At 35.1% G+C, this 27,579-nt stretch overlaps 1 protein-coding gene across 9 annotated transcripts in view; it reads left to right on the top strand.

The window, feature by feature from the left end:
- Positions 1 to 27,579, top strand: part of LOC149799563 (6-phosphofructo-2-kinase/fructose-2,6-bisphosphatase-like) — a 171,226-nt gene that overhangs the window by 28,848 nt on the left and 114,799 nt on the right. For 2 of the 9 annotated variants that reach the window (XR_016421188.1, XM_089958897.1), the window contains exons 1-2: positions 4,398 to 10,453; positions 23,252 to 23,377. Coding sequence is in view for 6 of the 9 variants with exons in the window: in XM_089958897.1 (XP_089815023.1) it covers positions 10,399 to 10,453; positions 23,252 to 23,377 (181 nt within the window). In the remaining 3 variants the exon portion in view is untranslated. Of the gene's footprint in view, positions 1 to 4,397; positions 10,454 to 23,251; positions 23,378 to 27,579 lie in introns of those variants that run through there. The other 7 variants (XM_089958893.1, XM_089958895.1, XR_016421187.1 and 4 more) reach the window with 6 other exon arrangements.

The raw sequence follows: 27,579 nt of genomic DNA, 5'->3' as shown, positions 1-27,579 counted from the left end.
AGCATCAACTCGTAAAATATATTCTCCAACCAATCCAATGGGATAAATACCCCATATTTGAAATGTTTCATTTTCACATCAAATTAGTTATTGATCATTGACCTAGTATCCTGTCTTCAGTAAAATAAAAGTTGGAAGATAACTCAGTTTTCCTTTCAAAATATTGGTTGTCAGATCATTGCAGTCATTCACTTGTAATTCACATAACAGGATGGACAAATTGGTTATATAACTGATCATTTCTTTTATTATCTGGATAATAATTAACATAAATCGATTGCTACTGCATAATATAAAAGCATCAGCAGCAGCAGCATCCATATGGTTACGATGCATATAAAATGTATCCATTTGTCATGTACGCATAATCAGTCAGATAATAACTTCAAACATTATATTAGGAATTTACCGATATTCTTGTGTGAAACATTTTCTTGGTATTTTTTAAGATGTTAGTAATCATTTGCAATTAACACAAACCAACAAAAGATAAGTCATTGTTTCATTTTCCATTACATTGGTGTTACAACTTTTTTAGGGTAGAAAATGTAACTAGGGTAATGTGTGTGTGTGATTTTAATTTTTAATATTGCTTTAATAAAAATTCAGTCATATTGCTACAATATCTGCAGTGTTGCAGTTTATAGTGACAGTTTATAGTGATGTCTTAGCACTGGGGCATCATGCCACAGACATGTAGCAATTAGTCACACCCAGGCACATTATCCTGACACCAGGCCAACTAGTCCTAACACCAACTTTTAATGCTGAGCACCCAGCAAGACAGATGTTAGTACAATATTTTTTTATTTGTCTTTGGATATGACTCGGCCAGGTTTTTGAACCCGCAACCTCCCACATCCAAGGCAAATACTCTAACCACTAGGCCACCAGAGTGGTCAACTTGGGTAACAAGGACAGAGAAACAATTTTTTAAATATTTTTCTATGTAAAATTCATAAATTATTTGGGAGCCAGCGTTTGGCAGATTTGGTGCTGGAAGTACAGTAGCTGTTCCACATTTGTCTATAGTATTTTACATTCAGCCTCTTCGTAGCCCCTTAATTTGCCAGCTTTCTTGAAAAATTTGGTTGCCAATGGTAATTATGACGTAATTTGAAAACAGAAATATTTATGTGCATTGTATTATTTAGTATGTTGTGCCTGTAATGTATTCTTACATGTATGTACATCCAGATATTGATATAGAGCTATATCAGATTCTATATTTTGTTGCATTATTGTCATTTGCAGTATATAATATTGATTCTTTATGCACCTCAAGTTTTTTATGTATGCTCTGTGGCATGCCAACTTATATATCTGGTGAATTCTGAACTAGGCACTTGTCAAAGGAAACATTTTGGTCCTTGTTGATCTGATGCTGCTGTTGCTATAAAGTCTCTTGACTGTACTCAATGTAAATGCTGATGTTGCTATAAAGTCTCTTGACTGTACTCAGTGTAAATGCTGCTGTTGCTATAAAGTCTCTTGACAGTATCAAATGTAAATGCTGCTGTTGCTATAAAGTCTCTTGACTGTACTAAATGTAAATGCTGTTGCTATAAAGTCTCTTCACTGTACTCAATGTAAATGCTGATGTTGCTAGCAAGTCTCTTGACTGTACTCAATGTAAATGCTGCTGTTGCTATCAAGTCTCTTGACTGTACTCAATATAAATGCTACTGTTGCTATCAAGTTTCTTGACTGTACTCAGTGTAAATGCTGCTGTTGCTATCAAGTCTCTTGTCTGTACTCAATATAAATGCTGCTGTTGTTATCAAGACTCGTGACTGTACTCAATGTAAATGCTGCTGTTGCTATCAAATCTCTTGACTGTACTTGATGTAAATGCTGCTGTTGCTATCAAGTCTCTTGACTGTACTAAATATAAATGCTGCTGTTGCTATCAAGTCTCTTGACTGTACTCAATGTAAAAGCTGCTGTTGCTATAAAGACTCTTGACTGTACTAAATGTAAATGCTGCTGTTGCTATCAAGTCTCTTGACTGTACTCAATATAAATGCTGCTGTTGCTATCAAGTCTCTTGACTGTACTCAATATAAATGCTGCTGTTGCTATCAAGTCTCTTGACTGTATCCAATGTAAATGCTGCTGTTGCTATTGTTTCTTGACAGTACTCAATGTAAATGTTGCTGTTGCTATTAAGTCTCTTGACTTTACTCAGTGTAAATGCCGCTGTTGCTATCAAGTCTCTTGACTGTACTAAATGTAAATGCTGCTGTTGCTATCAAGTCTTTTGACTGTACTCAATCAATGTAAATGTTGCTGTTGCTATCAAGTCTCTTGACTGTACTCAATGTAAATGCTGTTGCTATCAAGTGTCTTGACTGTACTCAATGTAAATGTTGCTGTTGCTATAAAGTCTCTTGACTGTACTCAATGTAAATGCTGCTGTTGTTATCAAGTCTCTTGACAGTTCTCAATGTAAATGCTGCTGTTGCTATCAAGTCTCTTGACTGTACTAAATGTAAATGCTGCTGTTGCTATCAAGTCTCTTGACTGTACTCAATCAATGTAAATGTTGCTGTTGCTATAAAGTCTCTTGACTGTACTCAATGTAAATGTTGCTGTTGCTATCAAGTCTCTTGACTGTACTCAATGTAAATGCTGCCGTTGCTATCAAGTCTCTTGACAGTACTCAATGTAAATGCTGCTGTTGCTATCAAGTCTCTTGACTGTACTCAATGTAAATGCTGATGTTGCTATAAAGTGTCTTGACTGTATTCAATGTAACTGCTGCTGTTGCTATAAAGTGTCTTGACTGTACTCAATGTAAATGTTGCTGTTGCTATAAAGTCTCTTGACTGTACTAAATGTAAATGCTGCTGTTGCTATCAAGTCTCTTGACTGTTCTCAATGTAAATGTTGCTGTTGCTATCAAGTTTCTTGACTGTACTCAATGTAAATGTTGCTGTTGCTATAAAGTCTCTTGACTGTACTCATTGTAAGTGTTGCTGTTGCTATAAAGTCTCTTGACTGTACGCAATGTAAATGTTGCTGTTGCTATAAAGTCTCTTGACTGTACTCAAAGTAAATGTTGCTGTTGGTATAAAGTCTCTTGACTGTACTTAATCAATGTAAATTCTTTCAAAATCAGATTGTAAGCAAACGAATGTTAAGTAACTTTCCTATAAAAATATTTCAGACAATATACAAGAATCACGTTACTATGAATGCCAATTCTGTTTCATAAATATTATGCGAGATGCACATACGTTAATTATAACTTATTATATTGTATGCAATCATTAATTGGAAATGCTGTATTTATTTCAGTTTAATTAGGTGCATGTGAGTGATATTCTCTTAAAATAACAATACACATAAAGCACTAAAGAGTAATCAAGTTTTATGACTGTCCTGTTTGTGCACAGGTTGGTCAGAACGAAAAATGTTTATTGTATGGCTACTTTCAGGCATGTCAATAAGATAAATTGGTATAGAAGTTCAGTTATGTTTCTTAACATAACAGCTGTTTATTTTCCGATCTGTAAATGTTACGCGAGGCTATTTTCGAAATGAGTCATAAACAACCATCTTGAGAGATGCAAAAATACTGGTGTTTTCCACGCTGAACTTTAATTTTAATGGTCATCATGAATTTGTTTAATTAAACAAAAACAATTTTTTAAAAGTTTATTTGCTACCCGTTCAAAGAAATCTCTAATTTTGTCACGTATCTTACAAGTTTACATAATAGTCACTTAAATGTTACATCCTCAGCTTCCAGCTCAGATCAACTATAAACAATCTCGGATCATTTAATTGATGATTATTTGACAGCAGGATATTAAGTGTGCAGTGTGCAAACTGAATGTAGTGTGCAACTTTTCGGAATTACGGTAAAAATAGAACCAAAAGAAAATGCCTTGCATAACAATGAAAGCAGACGGATACGGATAGATTGTCTGTCAAATTTGAATACATAAAAGTACAGTGTATTTAAGTTGTCTTTGTCAAACACATTATAAAATTAACCCACCAATGCACATCTTACTGTTTAATTTACTAAAAGTATTACTACAGAGCAAGTCGTTGAACATCACGTAACCGGTCGGATAGTCGCATCACATGTAACAGTGGGGTTATAAAAATTGGATTTTTTACGGAGTTTTTCTAACCCATACGTTAATTTTTACAGGTTAGAAATCAGTATACACAAATTTGTACCAAGCATCCTTAGTTTTATGATTTAAAAAAAACTATTTTAATTTTTTATATACATGAGTAATGTCTTTTTTGTATTTGTTTGAGGTGTAGTTTTCAGAAATTACACAGGAAATTAATAACTAACAAACATATATTTTATATCAAAACTCTTTATTTTCACAATAACACATGAACATTTATAATAGATGATATTTATGAGCAGTTAAAGTCTGAAATGCTTATCACAGTCTCTTTTCAACAAACACAAATATATTGCATAACATACAGTTTTGGTTTGATTGAACTTAGCCTACTTTGAAGATTTTATTTAAATAATGGTAATTGTGTGTAACATTTTGACTGGTGACACTTACTTGACAACTTATTCACCTTAAAGTTTGCAATTGAGGGTTGGAATGAATATTTATTTGTATAGGAAGATTTTATCAATATAATTTAGCACATTCAATGTTTCTCAAGCTTTATCGGGTGTTATGGACTTTCTGGACTTGTATTATTTTGTCTTCAAAGATATATAATCAGTATAGTGTTGATATGCCGTTACACACACACACACACACACACACACACAGTTAATTGCCCTTCCTAGGACCGGAATGTAAAAAAGAAGGAAAAAACGGGATGAAAAGAAAATTTGAACATAAAAATACATTTTTTTAAAAATAAAAAAATACACACAACCTACTATTCACTATTATACCACCATGTCGGCCAATTCTGCGCATCGAGTAATTCAGCGCAACAATACGTCATTTCTGTAAACATTTGGATCACATGCTATTTTGGGTCAAAAATCTATTTTGTATCAAGAAAGAATGATCGCAATATAATTTTACAAAAGTTAGAAATGCCCACTCTATTTCCTTCTTTCAAACCCAATATATCCAGTGGCATCAGAGATGCAGCCAAAATAAATAAATTCCTCTGTATGAGGGCCTCAAGGTAGATTAGTTCTTAGCTAATTGTGTTACCCTCTTTACATAAGGCAATAATAATAATAATGTTATTATTATTATTAAGAAAAGTGATATTCATAAAGTGTACAAAAATATCCAGTATTTCGACTCGAAATGCATATGCAAATATGATTTCTCAATGTCAATATGAAGACCCACTCCATGACCTTCTTGAACCGTAGTCCTACAATGTAAGACATAGCGTATGTTGGTTTTGTTATATTGCTATGTCTTACCTTCCAAATAACGGCCTTGTATAGCGTGTTCCGATGTTGTTGACATCGGAACGGGTAGTCAAAGTTTCAGGAACATCTCACACATTTGGCAGCATATATCGACACTCTTCCACTAATTTATGTGTAATTAATATACTTACTGTGCTTTTTTTTATCTTGGCTTAATGAAAATATGACACTAGCAAATGGACGCATTTTCATGTTCTGTTGACATCCATTTGAATTTGTTGCAACACGACGCTAGTCGAGGTATGCCAAAGTATGTTTAAGTACGTTCATGTGACGGATGTGTTTCTTGAACGAAACGAAATGTTGCTTTACAGTTCCAATAGGCATGACATATTTTTATTCGTTTCGTTAAAGATTAATACTTCCACTTATCCCAATTTCGGCATTCCAAGATTTTATCGCTTCCCAATCAACTGAAATGTAGGTGGCGCTATACAGTTTCGCATTTTCCATAGGTTAAGATTTTAAAGAAAAAGAATTTCCCCGGCTTTCCTCACCTGTTGTACTGGCTATTTAAAAAAGACCTTGTATATCTTAGGTATAATTAAAAGAACCTTTAATTCCCTTTATTTTGATGTATAATTGATGGGTGTACTATGGGTTATAGAGTATACAGCTTGGCCTTACTTCAAATGTGAATCTTTCAAAAAAGTGCTAGCTCTACTTGGTCATTTTCACTTCCTGAACTTCAGAGGTAAACTGTACAAAAAAAGAGCCGAAAACTTTTTTTACATTTTATATATTTGGTAATTCATTCATTGCACTTTCAGAAACTGGTATTGTCTAGTCTGGCAAAATTCATTTTCCCTATTTTAATAGCTGCTATGTATAGTGTACTTGAGACTAATTCAGGCTGATTTTTTAACACAAGGGAGCAGTCATTTTAGCTAGCAGTGTGCTTAAATCATGTAAAATTTCCAAAAGTACAATATCCAAAGAAATATCATCCACATTACATTACTGTAGCATATAGGTATGCCAACATTCTCTCCATTGTGCATGTTTTAAATGCAAACTACTTCACCTTACATACGTCACTCTCTCTAAACTACATATTAATTGGTGAGCGCCCCCGTAGGCTAACGAAACTTTAAAACAGGTTTATTTCTTTTATGCGAATTTGAATTTATTAGAGAAAAGACATTAGACTGAGTAAAGTCTGACTAAAACATTATGACTCTACTTTGTAGAAAAGCGCCGTTATTTTAGTTGCCAGTTATGTGAGATATTCCTGAAAATTTTACTTTCGTTACGATGTTAGTCGACATCAAAACACACTACACAGCGCTGTTAGTTAGGCGGTAAGACCCTAACGCCCAAAACAAATATCAGCGTCAAGGTAATACATGTAGGACTACTTGAACCGGTAACCCAGAAAATCCGATTTACTGTGTATCTTTTAGAATCATGCAAATAAATACATTATATAAACGATGGAAATGTATGCCATAAAACAATACTGCATTTTAATCCAAGTTTCCATTTTTGCAAGTTGTCCCACGCGTACAAAATCGTCTGCTACCCAACTAGCTACGATATCGTAGCCTGAACTTGATTTTTTATGGATGAGGCTACGAACTGATCCCATATTATGTAACGGAGCACAAAAAAATCATCACTAGAGTGATACAAACAGTGTAGAAATCAACTACATAAGTATAATAATGCTGTGAAAGAAGTTTGGCTTATTTTGAATTTATTACGCCATTACACGATAAAATAAATTGGCATGTTTACACTAACCTCACCGTGTCCGCCATGACAGATGACGCAAGACTCTCTCCGCGAGCCCTTTTCTATATAAGGCTTGCTAGACCATATTTGAATATTCTACGCCATGTTATTATCAATCAAGTGGCGAATAATGGCTTCTTGGTGGAATTTCAAAGTCGCCGGTAAACCGTATTTACTTTTAATGCGCCGAATTTCTGACTCAAACCGCGCCTTATTAGAGAAGGCCCCAATGTCCTTATGTGGCACACAAACAGACGAAGCTGAGAACGGAAGTAATCGTTATCTGAACTAATATGGTGGATGATTTTAACGAAAATATACTACTTGAAGCTCGCTGCTGAACTGAGAAAGCTGGAGTTGAACGGTCAACTGCTTTAAGACAGATACCTGCAAATCATTGCACAAATGCTTCAACAGAAGAGTCAAGAATCACATTGATGAAAAATTTTACAAACTGAGAAGAAACAAATTGAACATATAAAATGGAAATATCTTCTCAAGCACAAGACGCACGAGGAAAAATGGCGACACACAGAGCGAACAAAGAGATAAGGGAATTAGAAAAATACTTGAACACTAGACGGATAGAAACAAATGATGGATCTTTTTTGGAATGTACGTAAAGGGAGTAGCCTCAGTTATGATAGCAATTGAAGTCCAATACCCAGACTGGTTGAACAAAGTCTACTCAGTAAACCAGAAGGGATATCAAGGGTTTATTGTGCGACCGAAGGGGACAAAAACAGTACTACCCTGCGGAGAATTTCAGATTGCTGGAGAAAAGGCGTTAATCAAAGATCCTACTCCAATTCTGCGAAAGATAAAAAAGCAAACTGGAGAGTTACACCTGTTTGACATTCCATTAGAAATACCTTTGGAGGCTACAGTCCAAAAATTTGAAGAGAAATTGAAGATAAAAGTTATCTCATCACGACTGGAAACAATACCTTCGACATCCATATACAACGGCAATATAATTCTGGAAATAGAGAAAACTAAGCTAATGGAAGTAAAAAGAGCGTTCTTCCTACATGGTTTTTGACCAAATCGTGGTATAGAGGGTGTATATATCACAGAAAGTGCAGTAGATGTCAACAGACCGGACATACAACACACAAATGCCCCCAAAATCAAGAGACAACAAGGAGAATACAAAGACGACAACAACAACAAGTATCAGTAGATGAACAAAGAGTAGAAAGGCAACCTACAATACAACAACAACAACAAAGCCAACAACGAGAAGAGGAACGAATCCACATGGAACAGACAGTACAAAACCAACAGCAGCAAGACAACCCAACTTCAAATCAAAGGCAACACTAGCAACAACAAAGACAACAAGAGTAGCAAATAAAAGAACAAAACCCCAAACAAGGGAAGCCACTACAACAACAACAACAACAACAACAACTAGAACGAAAAAAGGGACAATCCAAAGAAAATCCAAAGACAATAAAAATACAAGAACAGCAAGCAACAGTAAAGCTGCAAAATTGTAAATTTCCAAATCAACAATGTCAAAAGCACCAGCAACATCGACAAGAAGAAACTCTACAAACTAAATCATCAACAGTTATCGCAGAGCAAATACAACCTGCACGAGAAAATCAGATACCCAACTCCCCAAACTCAACGCCAGTTACAGGAACCCTAGAGCAAAGAAGAGAAAGAGACAGAATTAGAAGGAAGGAAAAAAGAAGGCAGAAAGAGGAAGTAGAACCAAAGGTGACAGAAGAAGCAGAAGAAGCCTTTTTAGCGATGGATGAATATTTAGATTAAAAATACATATAAAAAATTAATATAAAAACAATTATATATATATATATATATATATATATATATATATAAACAAAAAAAAATTACAAAAAATAATAGTACATATATACAAAAAGTGTACCAAATTGGAAAAAATATAAATATAGCAAACACTTACAATTAGGGCAGGAGGGCCTCCCTATCTGGTCTGCAAAGATCAAAACAGGAGAGAGAGCACCCTCCCAAAAAAAAAAAATATCGGAAAAGAAAGGTCAGCGAGATTTTACAATTATTTCTACAATGATTTGCGATACTTCCGGTATTAAATAAGAGGACTATTCAATTTATTTCATTATATGCAAGGAATATGTTCATATTGTTGATATTAGGCTAAAATCACACCCGGCTTGCTCCATTGACACATATATGCTCATGTTAGTACCCTGTCCACGCGGTAGGATTAGGGGTACTAATATTCCTACTACTACCAAAGGTGTCAACTTGCCGCTGCAATATAAATTATAAAAAAATTCTCCGGCGTATAGTCTGTTTATAAATTTTTTAGTGATTTTTCCCCATCAGCAAGACGTTGTAAACACATTTCATCCTATTTATTGTTGTTTCTTTTCCACATAATATTTTTTATATATATAAGATGTTGAACTTAACTTTTTTTACAAGATCGGTTTTGTTTGCTTAATATATCTTGCAATTTATTGGCATTATTACGATGAATTTTGTAAAAGTAGCTATAAACATGACCTAATTACTCGACAGAAATGCTGACAGAAACAGTCCAGAGTAATGCATTTTCATTTCTCATGCGCGATTAATAAATATTAAATCTTTTCAAAGCTGTGCGCACAATACGCCGACACATCGCTAGTCAGGATAACACGGGGGGAGGGGGTATCCCCTGTGTCCAAAATTAATATTATTTTGAACAAAATATTCTTGTGACAATTGCCTCTTTTCAAATGGTAAACATTGCTGTATTTTATTTTCGTCAGTTGGTCGAATTCGATGTGCGTTTTGCTTCAGTATTGGAGATGGAAACCTTAAGTGCGTAGAATGCCCGACAGCATTGTAATAAAGAATATTTTATTCATATAGAATTTTAAAGTTATGGGGAAACAACTCTATCATACACAACTATATAAGCCTGAGTTTGATTACCTCCCACAAGAGGTAAACAATTTAAGGTCGTTCAAGTTCAAGGCCAAATGGGTCTTGCTCCAGCTGATGGAGTACAATGTCGTTTTTTCAGCTGGTTTCACTTAGTAATACAGCTCTGCTAAGCTGTTAAATGCAAATTAGTATGATGGATACTGACTGTAATCGAGCAGTGTTGGATAGTAACATCCAGTCATTATATAGCAATAATTATAAATATGCATATTAAATGACTTCTGTAACTGTGAGAAGACACCGCAAGGCCAGCGACCCAGTACTGAAATATTAGTTCTTGAATAGCTTTATATTTTTATGTTTGATTCAGCTTATAATTCAGGATGAGGCGGAGCTCTTGTAAATGTGAGCCTTTGAGACTTAATCGCTGTGGAACAGGTAAATTGCATCTTTTCTTTAAATAATTTTTATCAACTAGTTTGTGGGAAGCAGTTTATTTTTCCCTCGGGCATACGACGTGTATGATGCCATGAGAATGGCCAGAGTTAGGATGCTAGCAGCTGTGTCTTTAGAGACTGCAGGATGAATAATATTTTGCACATTATGCCTATTATGTTTTGCAATCTGCTTTTCTGTAACCGTACTTTTTAAATACTTTTAAACAATTGGGGGTTTCCCTTCAGACAAGATTATGCACATCACTGTTATCTTTGTATTTAAAAAATTAAACACTGAACATAAACTCTACCCCCAACCCCCCAACCATAATACTTTTTACTTTGTCCAAAGCACAATAAACTGAGAAAAATAGTTACATGTAATAAGACAGGCAAGGTAATCTCAATGAATTTATTACTGTTCATTGGGAACTGATATGGGCTCCAATTTTCAGTGATTTAAGGGTTGCAGAAAACTACAAATTTCGCTACACTATACACTGATGTTTCAGATTGCCATGAACTGAAATGCAGTACAGTACAAACTTAAACTTCAGTTTTTTTTAAATATTGCATTATTAAAAAGAAAAGATTTTAAAGTATTTAGCAACTTAAAAATCCTTAATTATATTTACTTCTTTAATTTTAAAAAAAGTGTTTCTTATTGCAGTTTTTTAAAATTACAATTGGTTGTTGTTGTTGTTGTGGGGTTTAACGCCATTTTGCAGCACATGATAGGCTATACATGGCGGCCAGTATTAATGGTGGAGGAAGAACCAGAGAAAACCCCGGAAAGAACCACCGACCCACGAGAAGCTACTGGCAAGCTTTCTCACATACCCACATTGGCTAAATTACAATTGGTAGGTAGAAGGTAGTTATAATTATATATAATGCACAAAGCACTTCACACACTGGACTGAACCAGTTTTTGATGCCGTAGTGTCAGTATGTTTTTGATTTTTAATTTCATGGTGTTTGTTTTTGTAATCTTGTCATTGTGTATGTTTTAATCTGTTATCTAATATTATTAAGCACTTAGAGCTTTTAAAGATTAAGAGCTGCACTAAGTCCACATTGTTATTATTACTATTATTGTTATTATTTTTATTATTATTAAAATTACTATAAACATAGAACAAAAAGTGCCTTTTAACAGCTCCATTTAAGATATAAATAGCTGTTCCCTGCTGTAATATTGATACTGGTACAGCTCAGTTGATAAAGCATTGGATTCTTAATCTTAACCCATTTCCTTAGAATGATATGGCAAGTAATATGTTGGCTCGGGGTGATTTTGACCCAGAACCGGTTATTTTGGCCCAAACACTACTTTCAGTTTGAAATAGTTTAAATCTGAGCAACAAAAATGTGCCAGAGATCCTAATGATGTACATGTACATTCATGGATTATAGTCCATTTAAACAATAACTAACCTATTGCCTGCCTAAAACTGAGAAACAATGTTGAAAAGCTATGCCAATACAAATAAATGAACAAAACAGTATTTTCAGACTGGAAACATAATTAATCTTGAATATGTCCTTCAAGGTAAATGAATGATTTCATTTTTGGAGCCAGTACTGAAGAATGTGCTGTTGAGTTCAGTAGACAGTAGAGAGACTATGCACCTCGGCATAACACCAGAATTTGATGCATTCTGTAATCAAGAATTCTGGCAGCAGTTGGAGAAAGGATTTGAGTGATGCATGCATGGATGAAGCCAGTAAAAAGTATATCTTTTGGCTGGGTTGATAACATTAGGTTGCCAGCAACAAGCCGAGTGTTAGATTTTAATGAAGAATTTTACCATATATATATACTTCCATAGAAGTTGGATCCACCTACTTACTTAATGGACCTAAATCTGCCATCACATGACGTGTCAGCAGATATGGGTCTGTTCAGTTTATCCTTAGTGATCAGTAGAACAAACAGCTATGAGTAAATGATTGATCAGTATATTAATTAATCTTCATTTGCCATGAATAATTTATTAGTCATTTGTGTTTTACTGATTAAATTGAGAATTCATCCAAAAGAGCTGTTGCAGGCACAGGTACTTGTCTTTGTCAGTAAAAAAAAGATAAACTTCTGACAATGCCCACTCCCTTTTTACAAATTGACACAAAGTGACAAACTTCAATACTTTTGCTGTATTTTGATCCTGTCAGCATGTTCAACCACGGATAACATATTGGTGTAAAGGAGACAGTCATACTTTGTTCCTCAATGTTATGTATGATTTAAGTGCTTTGCTGATCATAAACTTGCCAATTTTACATGAAGTTTCTCATTTGCAATGTGCATGTATCTTGTCAACTTCGATGGAATTTGGAGGCCTACACTTTGTTTTGATTTGCAGTGAAATATGCTACATTCGGTTCTGATTAGTTGTTATTGTATATTCCATTCCAGGATAAACAGTAACCACAAATTGGAACTGAATTTAGCTTGGTTGGTGTATTTAAGGATTGCCACCAGAATGGTGCAGGTTCAAATTATGACCTTGACAAGGTTGGGTTCGCTGCCACTTTATTTCAGCAGCTTCAGTTTGAGATATCCTTAATGTTGATGTACAATTATAAACTTGACAAACCAAAGTAAACCTAACTACTTCCTGTGTCATCCAGTCTTCATAAAACCTAACTTGTATGCTGATGCCAATGATTTGTATTCAGAATAACTTTAAGTTGCAGCTAAAAGGTAGTAGATGACAATTTGCTTTGTACAGTTAAACATTTGAAAAATTACCAATAATACTAATTCGGTTTGTTTAAGAAAATTGGTTCCTTATAAAGGTTTTTATGTAGAAATGTACATTCATTATGTTCTTTGAAGAACATGTGGAGATTAAAAAGTTTGTGACCACAGTAAGATTTACTTAAAATGATATCTTGAAATTTACTGTTAAAATTTAGGTTGTCAAAAATTCATGCTTACATTACCTTCCTTGACCAAAGCTGGTTTTTCCCATTCTAGAACAAATCAACCAGAAAGTGGAGTGTCCCAGTTTTATGACCATTTGAAGTAAAAATGGCACAGTTTGTACAGTATTCAGTCACAAATTTGGACTATAAACATAGTTTTCCCAAATGAAGAAAGATGCAGAAAATAGAGATCTGCCAAATTGATTGTCGAATCAGGAAGTGTAATGAAGAGCTTTTATGAATGGGCCATACTGCTCGTTATATTACGTTTTTTACATTCATATTACAAGGGATCAGATAATGACAAATTCTTCTGAACATTGAAAAAATGAAGTTAGTTACTCATCAGGGAAAAATGAGAAAGCAAATGTGAGAGAGAAAAAATAAAAAGATTAAAAATTAAGTTGTCCCCTTTCATAGATACAGACACTGAACTTCAATCATACTTTTTTTTAAATGTTTGCTTTATAGATTTATGATGGATAAATAATAACAGTAAATATCTAGTAGAATATGGTAAAATGCTATGTTAGGAGATAAGGGGCTATATTTAAAAAGGATAAGGTCACAAATGTACTACATTTTAAAGAACTGCCGTTCATTTTTAAAGAGTTATTTGTCAGTAATTTGACTGGTGCAATGATATTTTGATGTGTTGATAGACTATCATACTCGGATTGTTTCTTCTTTATCTGTATTTTGACCTTCACTTTCTTTGCTGTTACATGGATTACCCCCCACCCACCCCACCCCCTCATAAAAGTGATAACCAGTCAGACAGTCTGTTCTTGGCTGACAGTTATTTGCTGTCAGTTAAGCTTGAACCAACTCTTAACAGGCAGAAAGGGAGCAATGTATTTAAAAAATTTAGGCAGCGTGCCATAGATATATTCTGGACAGACTTCTTGTAATTTCACCATGCACATGCTTCATCATTACTCATCTTGTAACTACAAACTTTCATATCTTACTGGGACCAACACACAGTACCTCTCATTTTTGTCCCCAAAATAAAGAGAAAATGGCTGGTAGAAAATGCTGTTTATAATACAACTTATAGGCTTAGCAAAATTATGTGGACAGGTAATGTCAGATGGATTTTCTACAGGGTTAGCTTGGTAACAACATGTATTGATACAATTTGCAATACAGTCACTTTTATCACAATATACTGCAATATGATTTCACCTGACAATGACCCAAAGAAATAGGGTTCTGGTCTGTTGTTGATGGCTGATCATTTAACACAAGTTTGTTAACGATACTCCTAAACTGCTTAGGAGGATCGCCATGAAAGTTTCCACTCATTGGTCCTTTGGTCTTGATGGTCCTAAATAAAAATGGTGCCACTCAGATGTTAAATATGGCAGCCAAAACCCACCTTGAATATCTTGTTAGCACTACTTCAGAATTGATGGTCATATCACTGTGATGGTTTCACTAATAGAAATTGGTGCTGATCTGATATCCAATATGGCTACCACTTTAGTCGTCTTAAAAATAGTATCTCTAATTCTCTTGAATGGAAGATCATATTGACATGGGGTTTTCATCTTAAGATATCTAGTTGTTACTAAATGAGAATGATGCCATTCTAATGTCCATTATGTAAACCACAATGGCGATCTTGAAAATTTTGCTATTGCTTTTCATTTTGAAAAGAATGTCAGTGTGATATCAACAAGTTCTTTTTACTAAAAGACTTCTTATGATATCTAGTAGGTCATAAATAAGTGTCATTTATGGTCACCATGGTGGTCAGTTTGAAAACCTTGCTATAGTTCAATTATATCATACATGATATATCAGCACTAGACAGGGAAATAAAAACCTGCCGCTTTTAAATATTGTTGCACTGTGGCTGTCTACTTTCTCTTTAAGTGCTGTAACATTTTTTGCTGTATTGTTGCTTTGACTTGGCCTTGTACTTTTCATTGTGAAGGAATGCTTCAGATGATGATGCTAAGGCTGCAACATGCATGCTTTTGTTAACCAGTTGGAAGACCATACCTGTATCATTTACCATTCTAGGTAGCTTTGCATGACTGTCTTTCACAAAAGCCTGATTGTCATGAATGTAGTCAATTAAAACATTCCAGGTAGTTTTTAAATTTATTACAAAAAAGGTCTTCCGTAGGCAAAAACAAAATATGTGCGTTTCTGGTTGGGAAACCATTTCTGTTTTTCGCTGCCAACCCTAATACCTTTTTTTTCCCCCAGTATAAAAGAATCTTTTGACAGAAATTTACATTTTTGTTTAATTCCCTAAATTGAGTTGTTGTGCATCTAATTAAGCCAGTTTAGGCCAGTGTTTGAAGTGCTTAGCATATATATATATATATATATATATATATATATATATATATATATATATATATATATATATATACATACACACATACATACATGTATATATAATGTTATAACGAAAATCCCAACCTAACTACCCTACATTTTTTTAAAGCCAGTGCAGTAGGAAACAGTTTTTTTTTTGTTAGATGTCTAGATAAATGATGATATAACTGATACATGTCTGTAGTTATTAGTATCAGAAAGGACTTCCTTTATTTGTATTATAGTTACTTTTGTCATATTTAGACCGTTTGGAAAAGTACCTGTAGGAAAACATACATTTTAAAGATACATAGGTGAAGGTTCAGTTACTTGAGTTTTGGAAATTTTGCTCTTGTATCATCTAGAACTGTAGTTATTTTGACATAAGATTGTCAAATTTGTTTAAAATTATTTCTTGACTTAGAAGGGTTTTTCATATGCTACACACAAGTTTTGAGGATGTTTGCTCATTCAGTTTGTCACTGGAGAACATTTTATGAGATGTGAGATCCACAAGTGTTTTATATGTTCACACATGAGTACATTTGCAATTTCAAGATCTTTTTGCTGAATGCTAATTATCATTATACATGTACATCTAAATGGCAAGTTGTTTCAGATATGCTTACATTATTGAAGGTTTTCTAGAGCTTATAAGGTTCTTTTTTGTAACTGTGTAAGATATTCCAATGGAATAGTAAATTTTCTGTTTTTTTAATCATTGACTTGACTTTTGTTTTTCCATAGAGCTAAGTAAAAAAAAAGGTATGAGTGGCTATGTTATATTGGGGAATTTTTTTTTTATGGTAGATACCTTTATTTTTCTCGTCCAGACATTTAAATGAAGCGTTGTCCTGAAATTAACATAGATCTGTCCCTTTGTTGACCTGGTGGCTTTGGTCTTATTTTTTATATATAAGGAAACCTAACAAATTAACTTGAAGAGTCGGCAGGAATGATAGGGTCAGTCCTGTACCCAGAGTCATGCATTTTTAATTGACCTTATCTATTTATTGGTACATTGTATTGTTTTCCTTAAGAAATCTATAACCCTTAATGGGATATAACTATTAGTCCAGTAGGGTTGATTTTGTTGCTTAACTCCTGAATTAATAAATGCATGAACATTCAGGACGTGGGTATACATACATATCCAGATGTCAGCAGCAGTTGATGGATGGGTCATCAAAAGAATCAATTATTCATAACTAAAAACAAAAATATCCAGAAGACCTGTTGATTGCAGCCAATCAGTAAAGAAAATATTGCACAATATTTAATTGGCTTGTTTGGACCAATCAGAATCACATAAAGTGATATGTAATACAATGTGATATAAAAAATATGAAACTGCACAATTGCTAATTGAAAACTACTGACTATGTGATAAAGTTCTTTAAGGAATAGTTGTGCATTTCATCTTAATGCTTTCTTATATTTGATATTTTTGTGATGATAAGTTGTTTTTATACTTGATTTTTATTGTACATTATATAGGATAATGATCACATATGGGATATTAGGAAACTGCAACATTCATGATATTATAAGCATCGTTAGACTAGATACGATCAATTAGTGTGTCAGATGCCTTTGTTAGTAATAGTGCATCAATGGTCTCAACCCTTTTTGGCCACGACCCTAAAAAAAAATATTTTTTTTATGAGCCTTAAATTACCTCATTTCCACATTTGGATAAGTTTTGCAACCCTCAAGAAATAATCTTGGCATCACTCCAGAATGTTCTTGTAACCCTCATTTGGGTCGTAACCAGGAAACAGTGAATAACATGTAACTGATGATAATTCAGGGAATTTATTCGGTTTTTTTCTAGCTTTGAATGTTGTTGTGCAGCTGATTCTAAGTTGGTCACCTTCTAAACTGCCTCTTTGTTTTTGGTATACAAACTTTCAAGCTAACTTTGAAATATTGTATACCATGCAGCATTCAATTTAGATACACAACCTAATACAAATTTTATACATTATGTCTCATTTCTAGCCAGATTATTTCCATACCATTTTCCTCAAGATTATATCATCATTGGAAGGAATGCTGTTCCTAATGTAAATGAAGAAGCCCACAACCATTTTAGAAAAGTGTCTTTTCTTTGAAACTGTAGTCAGCAACACGGAAAGCGTTAACCGCAAAGAAAGCTTCATTTCAATATAAGCAAATTTAAAATAAACCAAGAAAACTTTCAATCAATCAAACATGCTTGTAAAATAATAATAATAAATCTCAGACAGTAAGATCAATACTCAAATAAAATAAATGAGGCAAATGTCAGCTGAAAGAAACAACATGCCAATGAAACAAATGCCAGATGGAATAAATGGTATTCAATAAATACAATCAATACTTGGAATAAACAAGCAAGGCACTATCAAAACAAGCAAATATCTACAGAAACAACAGGGGCTCCAAGTGGCCGAGTGGTCCAAAGTGCTCTCCGTTACAGATCACTGCCATCTCACCTGTCTGCATGGGTTAGAGTCTCGTATTCAGCCAATGTAGATATGTGAGATTGCCAGGAGCTTCTCATGGGTAGGTGGTTCTTTCCGGAGTTTTCCCTTTTTGTCCTTCCTTTTTTTTTATTAATAATGGCCACCATGTGTAGCCTATCGTGTGCTGAAAAATGGCATTAAACCTGACAACAACAACAGAAACAACATACCAATGAAACAAGTAAATACCAAACAAAATAAATGGTATTTAAACAATAAGATTAATACTGGAATAAAATAAATGTGGGACAAACAAAACAGACAAATGTCAAAAAAAATAAACAACATACCAATGTAACAAGTAAACGTCAAATAAAGTAAATGGTATTCACATGAAAGAAACAAACAAAAGCTGGTTAAGCTGATGTAAAATGATACAAAGTAAAATCGAAATGTCAATTAAAAAAATCCCCATTCATGTACAACACCCGTTGTGCAATCACTACTGACAAGTGAATGAAACACGATAGTCAAATGGTTAACTTTGTTGAAAGAACATAGGGCACCCCTGCATTGTAAGGGGAGATTACAGCCAATAGTACATAATATTTCAAAATGGCACATGACATAGGAGAATGGGAGTTAACTAATGCTTATCACAAGGGAGGCTGCTACTGACCATTGTGATGTCCCCAGTGCTACCATCATTATCACCCCTTGCTGATGACTGCAATATCCCCAGTGTCCCCATATTATTATTATTATTATTTTACAAGCATGTTTGTTTCATTGTAGCATTTTTTGGTGTATTTTAAAGTTGATTATATTATTTCAATATATTTTTGGCAGCGATGGCTAAGTTCCTTACAGGAATGTTAAGTTCATGAAAAAGCTAAAGTAAGAAGGCATTGTCAAGTGCAAAAATATTGATAATTGAATTATTTCCTGAAAGAATGAATATGATTTCATCAAGGTTTTCAGAAGACTAAACAGTGGTTGTTTATAGTGCAGATTCTGAGCACATTTTGCTTATAAGTCACTGATTTTGTGACAGTTGTAAGATCTTATGAACTTGAGAAGAATATTGGAATTGATACTTTCACTATCAATATATCAACCACGATATTCACCTAAATTATCTTCTTTACTATCAGTTATCTTTTTAGAAGATTTTGTAATGAGTCTGGAACATTAGCACATTTAGCAGTCATCTCAGTAACAGTTAACACATTATGGACACTTTGATCGATGGAAGCAGTTAGTGGGATTGCAACCAAGTTAATGATATCATGGTACCAGTTGTTCTTCCATAGACCTCAATGCTAATGTTTTGTGAAATAAATTACTTTCTATCCTACTTCAGAATGCATGTCACACACTGTCATAGAGAACAATGTTAGATTGTATATTTGACAAGGACAAAACCAAGTATGCCATTGCATTTAAGAGAGATAACTGTGCTGGAACTAGACAGGGGTAAGAGTTATCTAGTCACTACATACATTTTTAGCCATGTGTGCAACATTTAACAAAAAAAATATGACCTAGATATGAATTAACATAATCTCACATGTTGCCAAGAGGCTCAACTTTTTTTAAGCCAGACAGATAGTACAACTCTTACATAATGCACCCATCACAGCTAGTGTTGTTTATTTCTGAATACAATGTTCTCTACATCTTAAGCTCCGCCCACCTGGGGTTGTACAATTGGTACTGTTAAACATAATTCTGTAGGCATCATCACCCAGTTTATCTCTAGATTGTCTTCTATTATTACAGGAGGGAAACATGCCTGGTAGTTTCTATAGCTTGTTTTGAAGTTTCTGGAAAATTTTGTTTGATTTTAATCTTGTGACCAAATCTATATTGTCATAATCCTAATGTTACATAGCTGAGTGGAGCATTTTGTAGTATTTTGCCTTCTGTCTAGAATGTAGACAGTCACAACACATTGAATTTTGCTTGTACTATAAAACAGAACAATTCAACATTACCATATATACTAACTTATGCGTCCAACTGCAGAGACCTAGATCTGCCATCACATAATGCACCAGCAGATCTGTGACTTTGTCATTTGTTAGGAGTATTCTGTAGAAAAAACAACATTGATCCTAATTGGCAGGCAAATTATGTTAGGGCAGATCAAGATCTATGTTGTTTGCGATTGGAGTCAACTTAAATGCTAGTATATACTGTATGCCTTGCTTTAAACCAGTAAAAATATCTCGATGGTTTCTCATGATAGTTAAAACTGTTGCCCTGGTTCCATTTATACGTGTATTTATAATCCTGGTTTGTATGAGGTTTAGAGGAATCATAACAGGACTGATATTTACAGATTTAAAATGGTACATGTATCATTCATTTATAATGATACAGAATGTTCATATTGTACAATTATATGCCATTGTTAAGGTGAATATAAAGCTTTGTGAACCAATAAATGTCATTGACTGAAGGAAAGTCACCAGGAGGTCAATATATTTTACTGGTTCTCAAAACCTACAATTCACAGAAACAATGGTCTGTAATTGTTTCATTATATGATTTTAGATAAGAAACAAATTAGTTTAATTTGCTTTAGAACTTTACAAAATGCCATTTCAGCTGTAACTATGGTAGCACTTAAAAGCCACCTTAAAGCCCAAATGCTGCCATTATGTGCAAAGACTCTGAATAATACGGAATAACCAGATAGCATCAACTTTTCATCACTTATGAGCCATGTAATCATCATTTTTCACACATGTACAAATTAATCTGATGGTGATTGGCAACATCCGTGGATCAGTTGATTTCATTCAAAAGGTGGAACACAAGATTTGATGAAATCACCATTGTAAGCATAAGGAGTCAACACCACATTATATCAATATTGTCTTGAGCCCATGTTTGCCCTTCAAATTATTCTAGCATAAGGAGGCAACACCACATTATATCAATATTGTCTTGAGCCCATCTTTGCCCTTCAAATTATTCTAGCATAAGGAGTCAACACCACATTATATCAATATTGTCTTGAGCCCATGTTTGCCCTTCAAATTATTCTAGCATAAGGAGTCAACACCACATTATATCAATATTGTCTTTAGCCCGTTTGCCCTTCAAATTATTCTAGCATAAGGAGTCAACACCACATTATATCAATATTGTCTTTAGCCCATGTTTGCCCTTCATATTATTCTAGCATAAGGAGTCAACACCACATTATATTAATATTGTCTTGAGCACATGTTTGCCCTTCAAATTATTCTAGCACAAGGAGTCAACACCACATTATATCAATATTGTCTTTAGCCCATGTTTGCCCTTCATATTATTCTAGCATAAGGAGTCAGCACCACATTATATCAATATTGTCTTGAGCCCATGTTTGCCCTTCAAATTATTCTAGCATAAGGAGTCAACACCACATTATATCAATATTGTCTTTAGCCCATGTTTGCCCTTCATATTATTCTAGCATAAGGAGTCAGCACCACATTATATCAATATTGTCTTGAGCCCATGTTTGCCCTTCATATTATTCTAGCATAAGGAGTCAACACCACATTATATCAATATTGTCTTTAGCCCATGTTTGCCCTTCATATTATTCTAGCATAAAGAGTCAACACCACATTATATTAATATTGTCTTGAGCCCATGTTTGCCCTTCAAATTATTCTAGCATAAGGAGTCAACACCACATTATATCAATATTGTCTTTAGCCCATGTTTGCCCTTCAAATTATTCTAGCATAAGGAGTCAACACCACATTATATCAATATTGTCTTGAGCCCATGTTTGCCCTTCAAATTATTCTAGCATAAGGAGTCAACACCACATTATATCAATATTGTCTTTAGCCCATGTTTGCCCTTCAAATTATTCTAGCATAAGGAGTCAGCACCACATTATATTAATATTGTCTTGAGCACATGTTTGCCCCTCAAATTATTCTAGCATAAGGAGTCGACACCACATTATATCAGTATTGTCTTGAGCCCATGTTTGCCCTTCAAATTATTCTAGCCTACCAACGGATCACTGATGTTCAGCTTTTTTTTATCTAATGCATGTTTTTTATTCTCCGATCAACTTAGAAAAAATAGGCTTGCCTCTCAGATCAATATGTGAGCCACATGTGAAACTTGTAAGAATTAAGTCATTAATTGAATTTATGAGATGCATCACATCATTACTTTTGGAGCAGTTCTGAAAAATGACTGACATACGAGTGACTTTATTAAGGGTTGGCACATCTTAATTCTAAACTGAATTCTCTAATTTCATTTAAGCCTAACATTTTGATTTTTTCAGAGAATGGTTCATGTCAGATAGCTTTTTAAAAAAATCATTTTCTTTCTTCAAAACGTCGGTTAGATTGTAAGAATGGTGAAGTTTATGACAAATAGTGGCATTGGGGCTTTAACTTTGTGGTCTGTACTGTACTATCAGATTTTCCTTGAATACTGTTAGCATGAAAACTTTATCATGTGTTCAAGTAACTTGTGAAAAGATTATCTGGTTAACCTGAAATAAGCAGCACGATGGAATTTTATATCCTGCATTGTGCTTTCTCGTTTCATTTTAGTGTTTACATTCATTTTCTTCCAGCATTGATATATCATAATAAATACCTATGTTTTCTAAATTATTTTTCTTTCCCAACATACAAATCATTAAGTTCACACAAATTGTGTATTTACTCAAATTCAGTCACTTTTTTCAACCCCAAAATAAACTGAATCTTCCTCGCCATCGGGGTGACTAACCTCAAAAATACATTACACTAGCAGCTGTCGAACACTTTACAACTCAGCTGACTATCATGAACTTTGAAGTTTCTGTTGACATTGTTTTAAAATAGATGGCTCACATTTAGATTTTTATCAACCTTTTGTAACTTTGGTGACTAGTACTAACAGAGACATGGGTGGACATCCACTAATGAAATTTTTGAATCATATCTTTTGATTTTTGTTCTGATGAAAATGTGCACCATGGAGGGCACACAGGGTCAATATTTGTGGGACATTGGACAAAAAAACTGAGGGAAACCCACAAGCCCATAATTATTTTTACTGTTTTGTTCCAGCTTCCTGTCCCCATGTGGTGCAGGCACCCACAGTTATTGCAATGGTTGGACTACCAGCCAGAGGAAAGACCTTCATGTCAAAAAAGTTAACTCGCTACTTGAATTGGATTGGGATACGGACTAAAGGTGAGTGAAAAAATTAAAACAAATGAGCAGATATGAAATAATGGAATCAGGTGGGTAGTATTTTCTCCATTCATTTTTGGTCCTGGTGGTTTTCATATCTGAGGTTTTGGAAACATGATAGTTTTATCTGTTTTAATTTTTAATGCAAACATAAGCCTTTCAGAATGCTTCAAAAAGTTTCTGATATATGTCACCTGCAAGATAATCTGCAGAGTATTTTTTTATTTGGACTGATACTGTAAAACCTGTTATGAGAGATTGCCCCTTCTGCCAACAAAAAGTGGTCTGTCAAGACAGGTGGTCTCTCAGCAGAGTTGTACATAAAGATGTTTCCAAGGTCCAGTTTCAGAACATTTAAAGAAAAATAGCCACAATCACTGTACATATGCTGTATTCTTTATTGATAGTTCTTGCTAAAATATTGTATGCATTGAACTAAAAACAAAATTATATAGGAATAAAGATATACTTCTGTCATTAAAAATAAATCACATTGACATGTACTTCTGTCAGTAAACATGAAATCACATTTACATTTGAAGATCACATATTTTAGCATATGAAATCGTTTCTGAATTACTCGTTTTCCTTTATAACAACCTAAATTTGTTTTACCGACATTTAAACCCCTTTCTGAGAGAAGTTCCCTCAAATCTAAACCACCATTGACAGAGAGTGACAATTCATTAATGGGCCACTTGTCACCCAGTACAGACTACATGTCATAGGGCACTAGCCACTGACCACCTTGCACTGGGTACCAGTCTTCACATCATGCAAAGATAGCACCAGGATAGGTTCGAATAACAAACACTGCTACATCACTTAATTAGCCAGCCACAGGAATATAGCTTGCTTTTATACATGCTCCCAGAAAAGGAAATCAGACAGCTGTTCCTTCCTTTACCATGCTCCCATTTAGCTTTCTCCTTCAGAGATCATCCCAGATGCATAATTCCTGTTTCTCAATGACCTTTAAAGGAGGAGGTTGATGATGCTTTGTTGTCATAGGTTTCCAGGAATTAATTGAATTTCTGCAAGACGGGGTGTACCCTTCTCTCCAAGGATTTCCAAAACCTTCTCACCAAGCATTACAAGTGGTTTAGGAGGAAGAGACCTGGTCATTCAACATGGTCATCAATGAAGACTTCTGCCTGCCTTCTTCCCCTGACATGCCCTAAGCCCAAATGTTCAGATGACACTAAGATTCTTTCTTACTTAGAGAAACTGTTAGGGGCAATGCGCAGACTGGACTTGCTGTTACTTCCTTACTTCCTGATGGTCATAGCAGTAGCATAACGGCTGAACATAGGTCAAGAATCAGCAAGATAAGATGGTGTTCAGTCATGCTAGCTACATTGAGACCCATAATATCAGCCTTGAGCTGTAAGGTTCATTCATCTGCCTGGCAAATGCCACCCTACCCCACCCCCAATATGGATTTCAAATCCTAAAAATTGAGCATTAAGAAAGGATCATAGCACCCATTCCCTTGCAATGGCTATTAGAGCCATTAGCTTAGACTTCAAGACACTCATTGTCTGCAGCAATAGCATTGTCAGCGGTGCTTTTTCACCTCCATCATGATGTAGCTTTAGATTCTTCAAAGTTTTTGCTAGAACATTGAAAACAAATTCTAAATTTCTAAATTTCTGAACCCCTGGATGCATAGACTTTATTCAGCAGTCTCATTCCCACTATTGCTTCTTGTGACTGTAGGGGCCAACAACATTGGTGCCTTGCATCAGTTGCTGTTCCGTCAAAACCAGCCAATACTTACACTCAGTCTGATCGACCATGCTCCCATTTAGCTTTCTCCTTCAGAGATCATCCCAGATGCATAATTCCTGTTTCTCAATGACCTTTAAAGAAGGAGGTTGATGATGCTTTGTTGGCATAGTTTTCCAGGAATTAATTGAATTTCTGCAAGATGGGGTGTACCCTTCTCTCTAAGGATTTCCAAAACCTTCTCACCAAGCATTACAAGTGGTTTAGGAGGAAGAGACCTGGTCATTCAACATGGTCATCAGTGAAGACTTCTGCCTGCCTTCTTCCCTGGACATGCCCTAAGCCCAAATGTTCAGATGACACTAAGATTCTTTCTTGCTTAGAGAAACTGTTAGGGGCAGTGCGCAGACTGGACTTGCTGTTACTTCCTTACTTCCTGATGGTCATAGCAGTAGCATAACGGCTGAACATAGGTCAAGAATCAGCAAGATAAGATGGTGTTCAGTCGTGCTAGCTACATTGAGACCCATAATATCAACCTTGAGCTGTAAGGTTCATTCATCTGCCTGGCAAATGCCACCCTCCCCCCACCCCCAAGATGGATTTCAAATCCTAAAAATTGAGCATTAAGAAAGGATCATAGCATCCATTCCCTTGCAATGGCTATTAGAGCCATTAGCTTAGACTTCAAGACACTCATTGTCTGCAGCAATAGCATTGTCAGCGGTGCTTTTTCACGTCCATCATGATGTAGCTTTAGATTCTTCAACGTTTTTGCTAGAACATTGAAAACAAATTCTAAATTTCTAAATTTCTGAACCCCTGGATGCATAGACTTTATTCAGCAGTCTCATTCCCACTATTGCTTCTTGTGACTGTAGGGGCCAACAACATTGGTGCCTTGCATCAGTTGCTGTTCCGTCAAAACCAGCCAATACTTACACTCAGCCTGATCGAGCCACAGATCAATGTCAGTTCTAACAAAAAGGTATGCAACCACAAGAACAAAGTCCCTCCACCAATCGAGTCCACAAATGAGACAGATGAAGTGGAGACAAGGGCAAGGCAAAGCAGTCTACTTTTGCCATCCCCCTTGCCAAACAAGCAAGGGAGAAGCCATATCTGGGGACACCTCACCTCTTCTGCAAAGCATACCTTTTCTTTTAATACATGTAATTGTTCAATTGTCTCTTTTTTCAGAGGCTTGGTTGAACATCACAAGAGCAGTAGATCCTTTCTATAATGAAAGAGGGTTTACGTCTAAGCTTTACAGAACTTCCCTGCTCTCAAGGACATCCATCTTCTTCCATCAGGCAAACATACTAAATTTAAAGGAACAAGTACACACCGTTCTTCAGAAGGGTGCAGTATAGATGATTCAGAACATCCTCTCTCCACCTAACTACTTCTGGATATTTCTGGTCCTCAAAAAGGGTGAAAACATTCTTACCCGTATTACAGATATTTCCCCTGTAAACAAATTTCTGCTAGAGGAAACTTTCAGGGTGGAAACTGCATCGTCAGTTAAAAACACTCTCAAAACTGGCAGACTCCAGGGCAGATTCCATTGATATATAGAATGCACATTTGCACATCTTAAATTTTCCTCTGCATAAAAAAATATTTTTGGTTCTCAATCAGGCAGGATGTATTTTAATTCTGAGCCAATCCTCAGGATTCCATGTCTTCACCAAACTGATGGGTGTAATAACTGCACACTTGAGGTACTCAGCAATTCCAATAATCCAGTATTTCAACAACTGGCTGCTACACAACAGCAACAAAGCAAATCACATGACCTGCTGTTAGTCCATAGTGACTCATCTATGACTCATTCCATTCCTTGAGTAATCCATCCATTCTCTCTCAGGATTTCGTGTACATTGGAGTGGATTTCCTTAACTCTTTTGGCTGGGTTTGTATTGGCCCAAAAGAGGAGACACACAATCATGGAACTTTAAAGGACATTACTAACCAAGACTTTGTTGTCGGCTCATCTGACGCTGGGAACATTGAATTCTGTGGCCAGCATGGTTTTTTTTTTGTCATCTTCTGCTTTTCCTGTTGTCAGTTTGGAAACTCCACAGGGATGCACTGTCAGATCAAATTTTTCTTCAGTGTTGACATTTCAGTATCACCTGAAGTGGTGGCAGAGTCAAGAAAAGTTTCTGACGGGAGTTTGGATACATTCCCCAGAGTCCCACTCCTATCTGTACACCGACACATCAGATTGCTGGACAGGCAGTCATTTAGAATTTAGAGCTACTTCACCATTGCCATTGGTCACAGGACAACAGTCTTCTCCACATCAACATTTTAGAAATTAAAGTTGTATTCTTTACCCAGAAAGGGTGCATAGAACATGTCAGAGGTCATTACATAATGGTCTCCTCAGACAATATCTCTTATGACAAGGAGGTACTCATGCTCCTTCTCTGTGATGGATGTCTTGAACCTTCTACTTTGGGCAGAGT

The sequence above is a fragment of the Sinohyriopsis cumingii genome, chromosome 5 (assembly GCF_028554795.1).
Source record: "Sinohyriopsis cumingii isolate HCF-2022 chromosome 5, ASM2855479v2, whole genome shotgun sequence".
Lineage (NCBI taxonomy): Eukaryota > Metazoa > Mollusca > Bivalvia > Unionida > Unionidae > Sinohyriopsis > Sinohyriopsis cumingii.
This window is presented reverse-complemented; position numbering and strand designations above follow the sequence as displayed.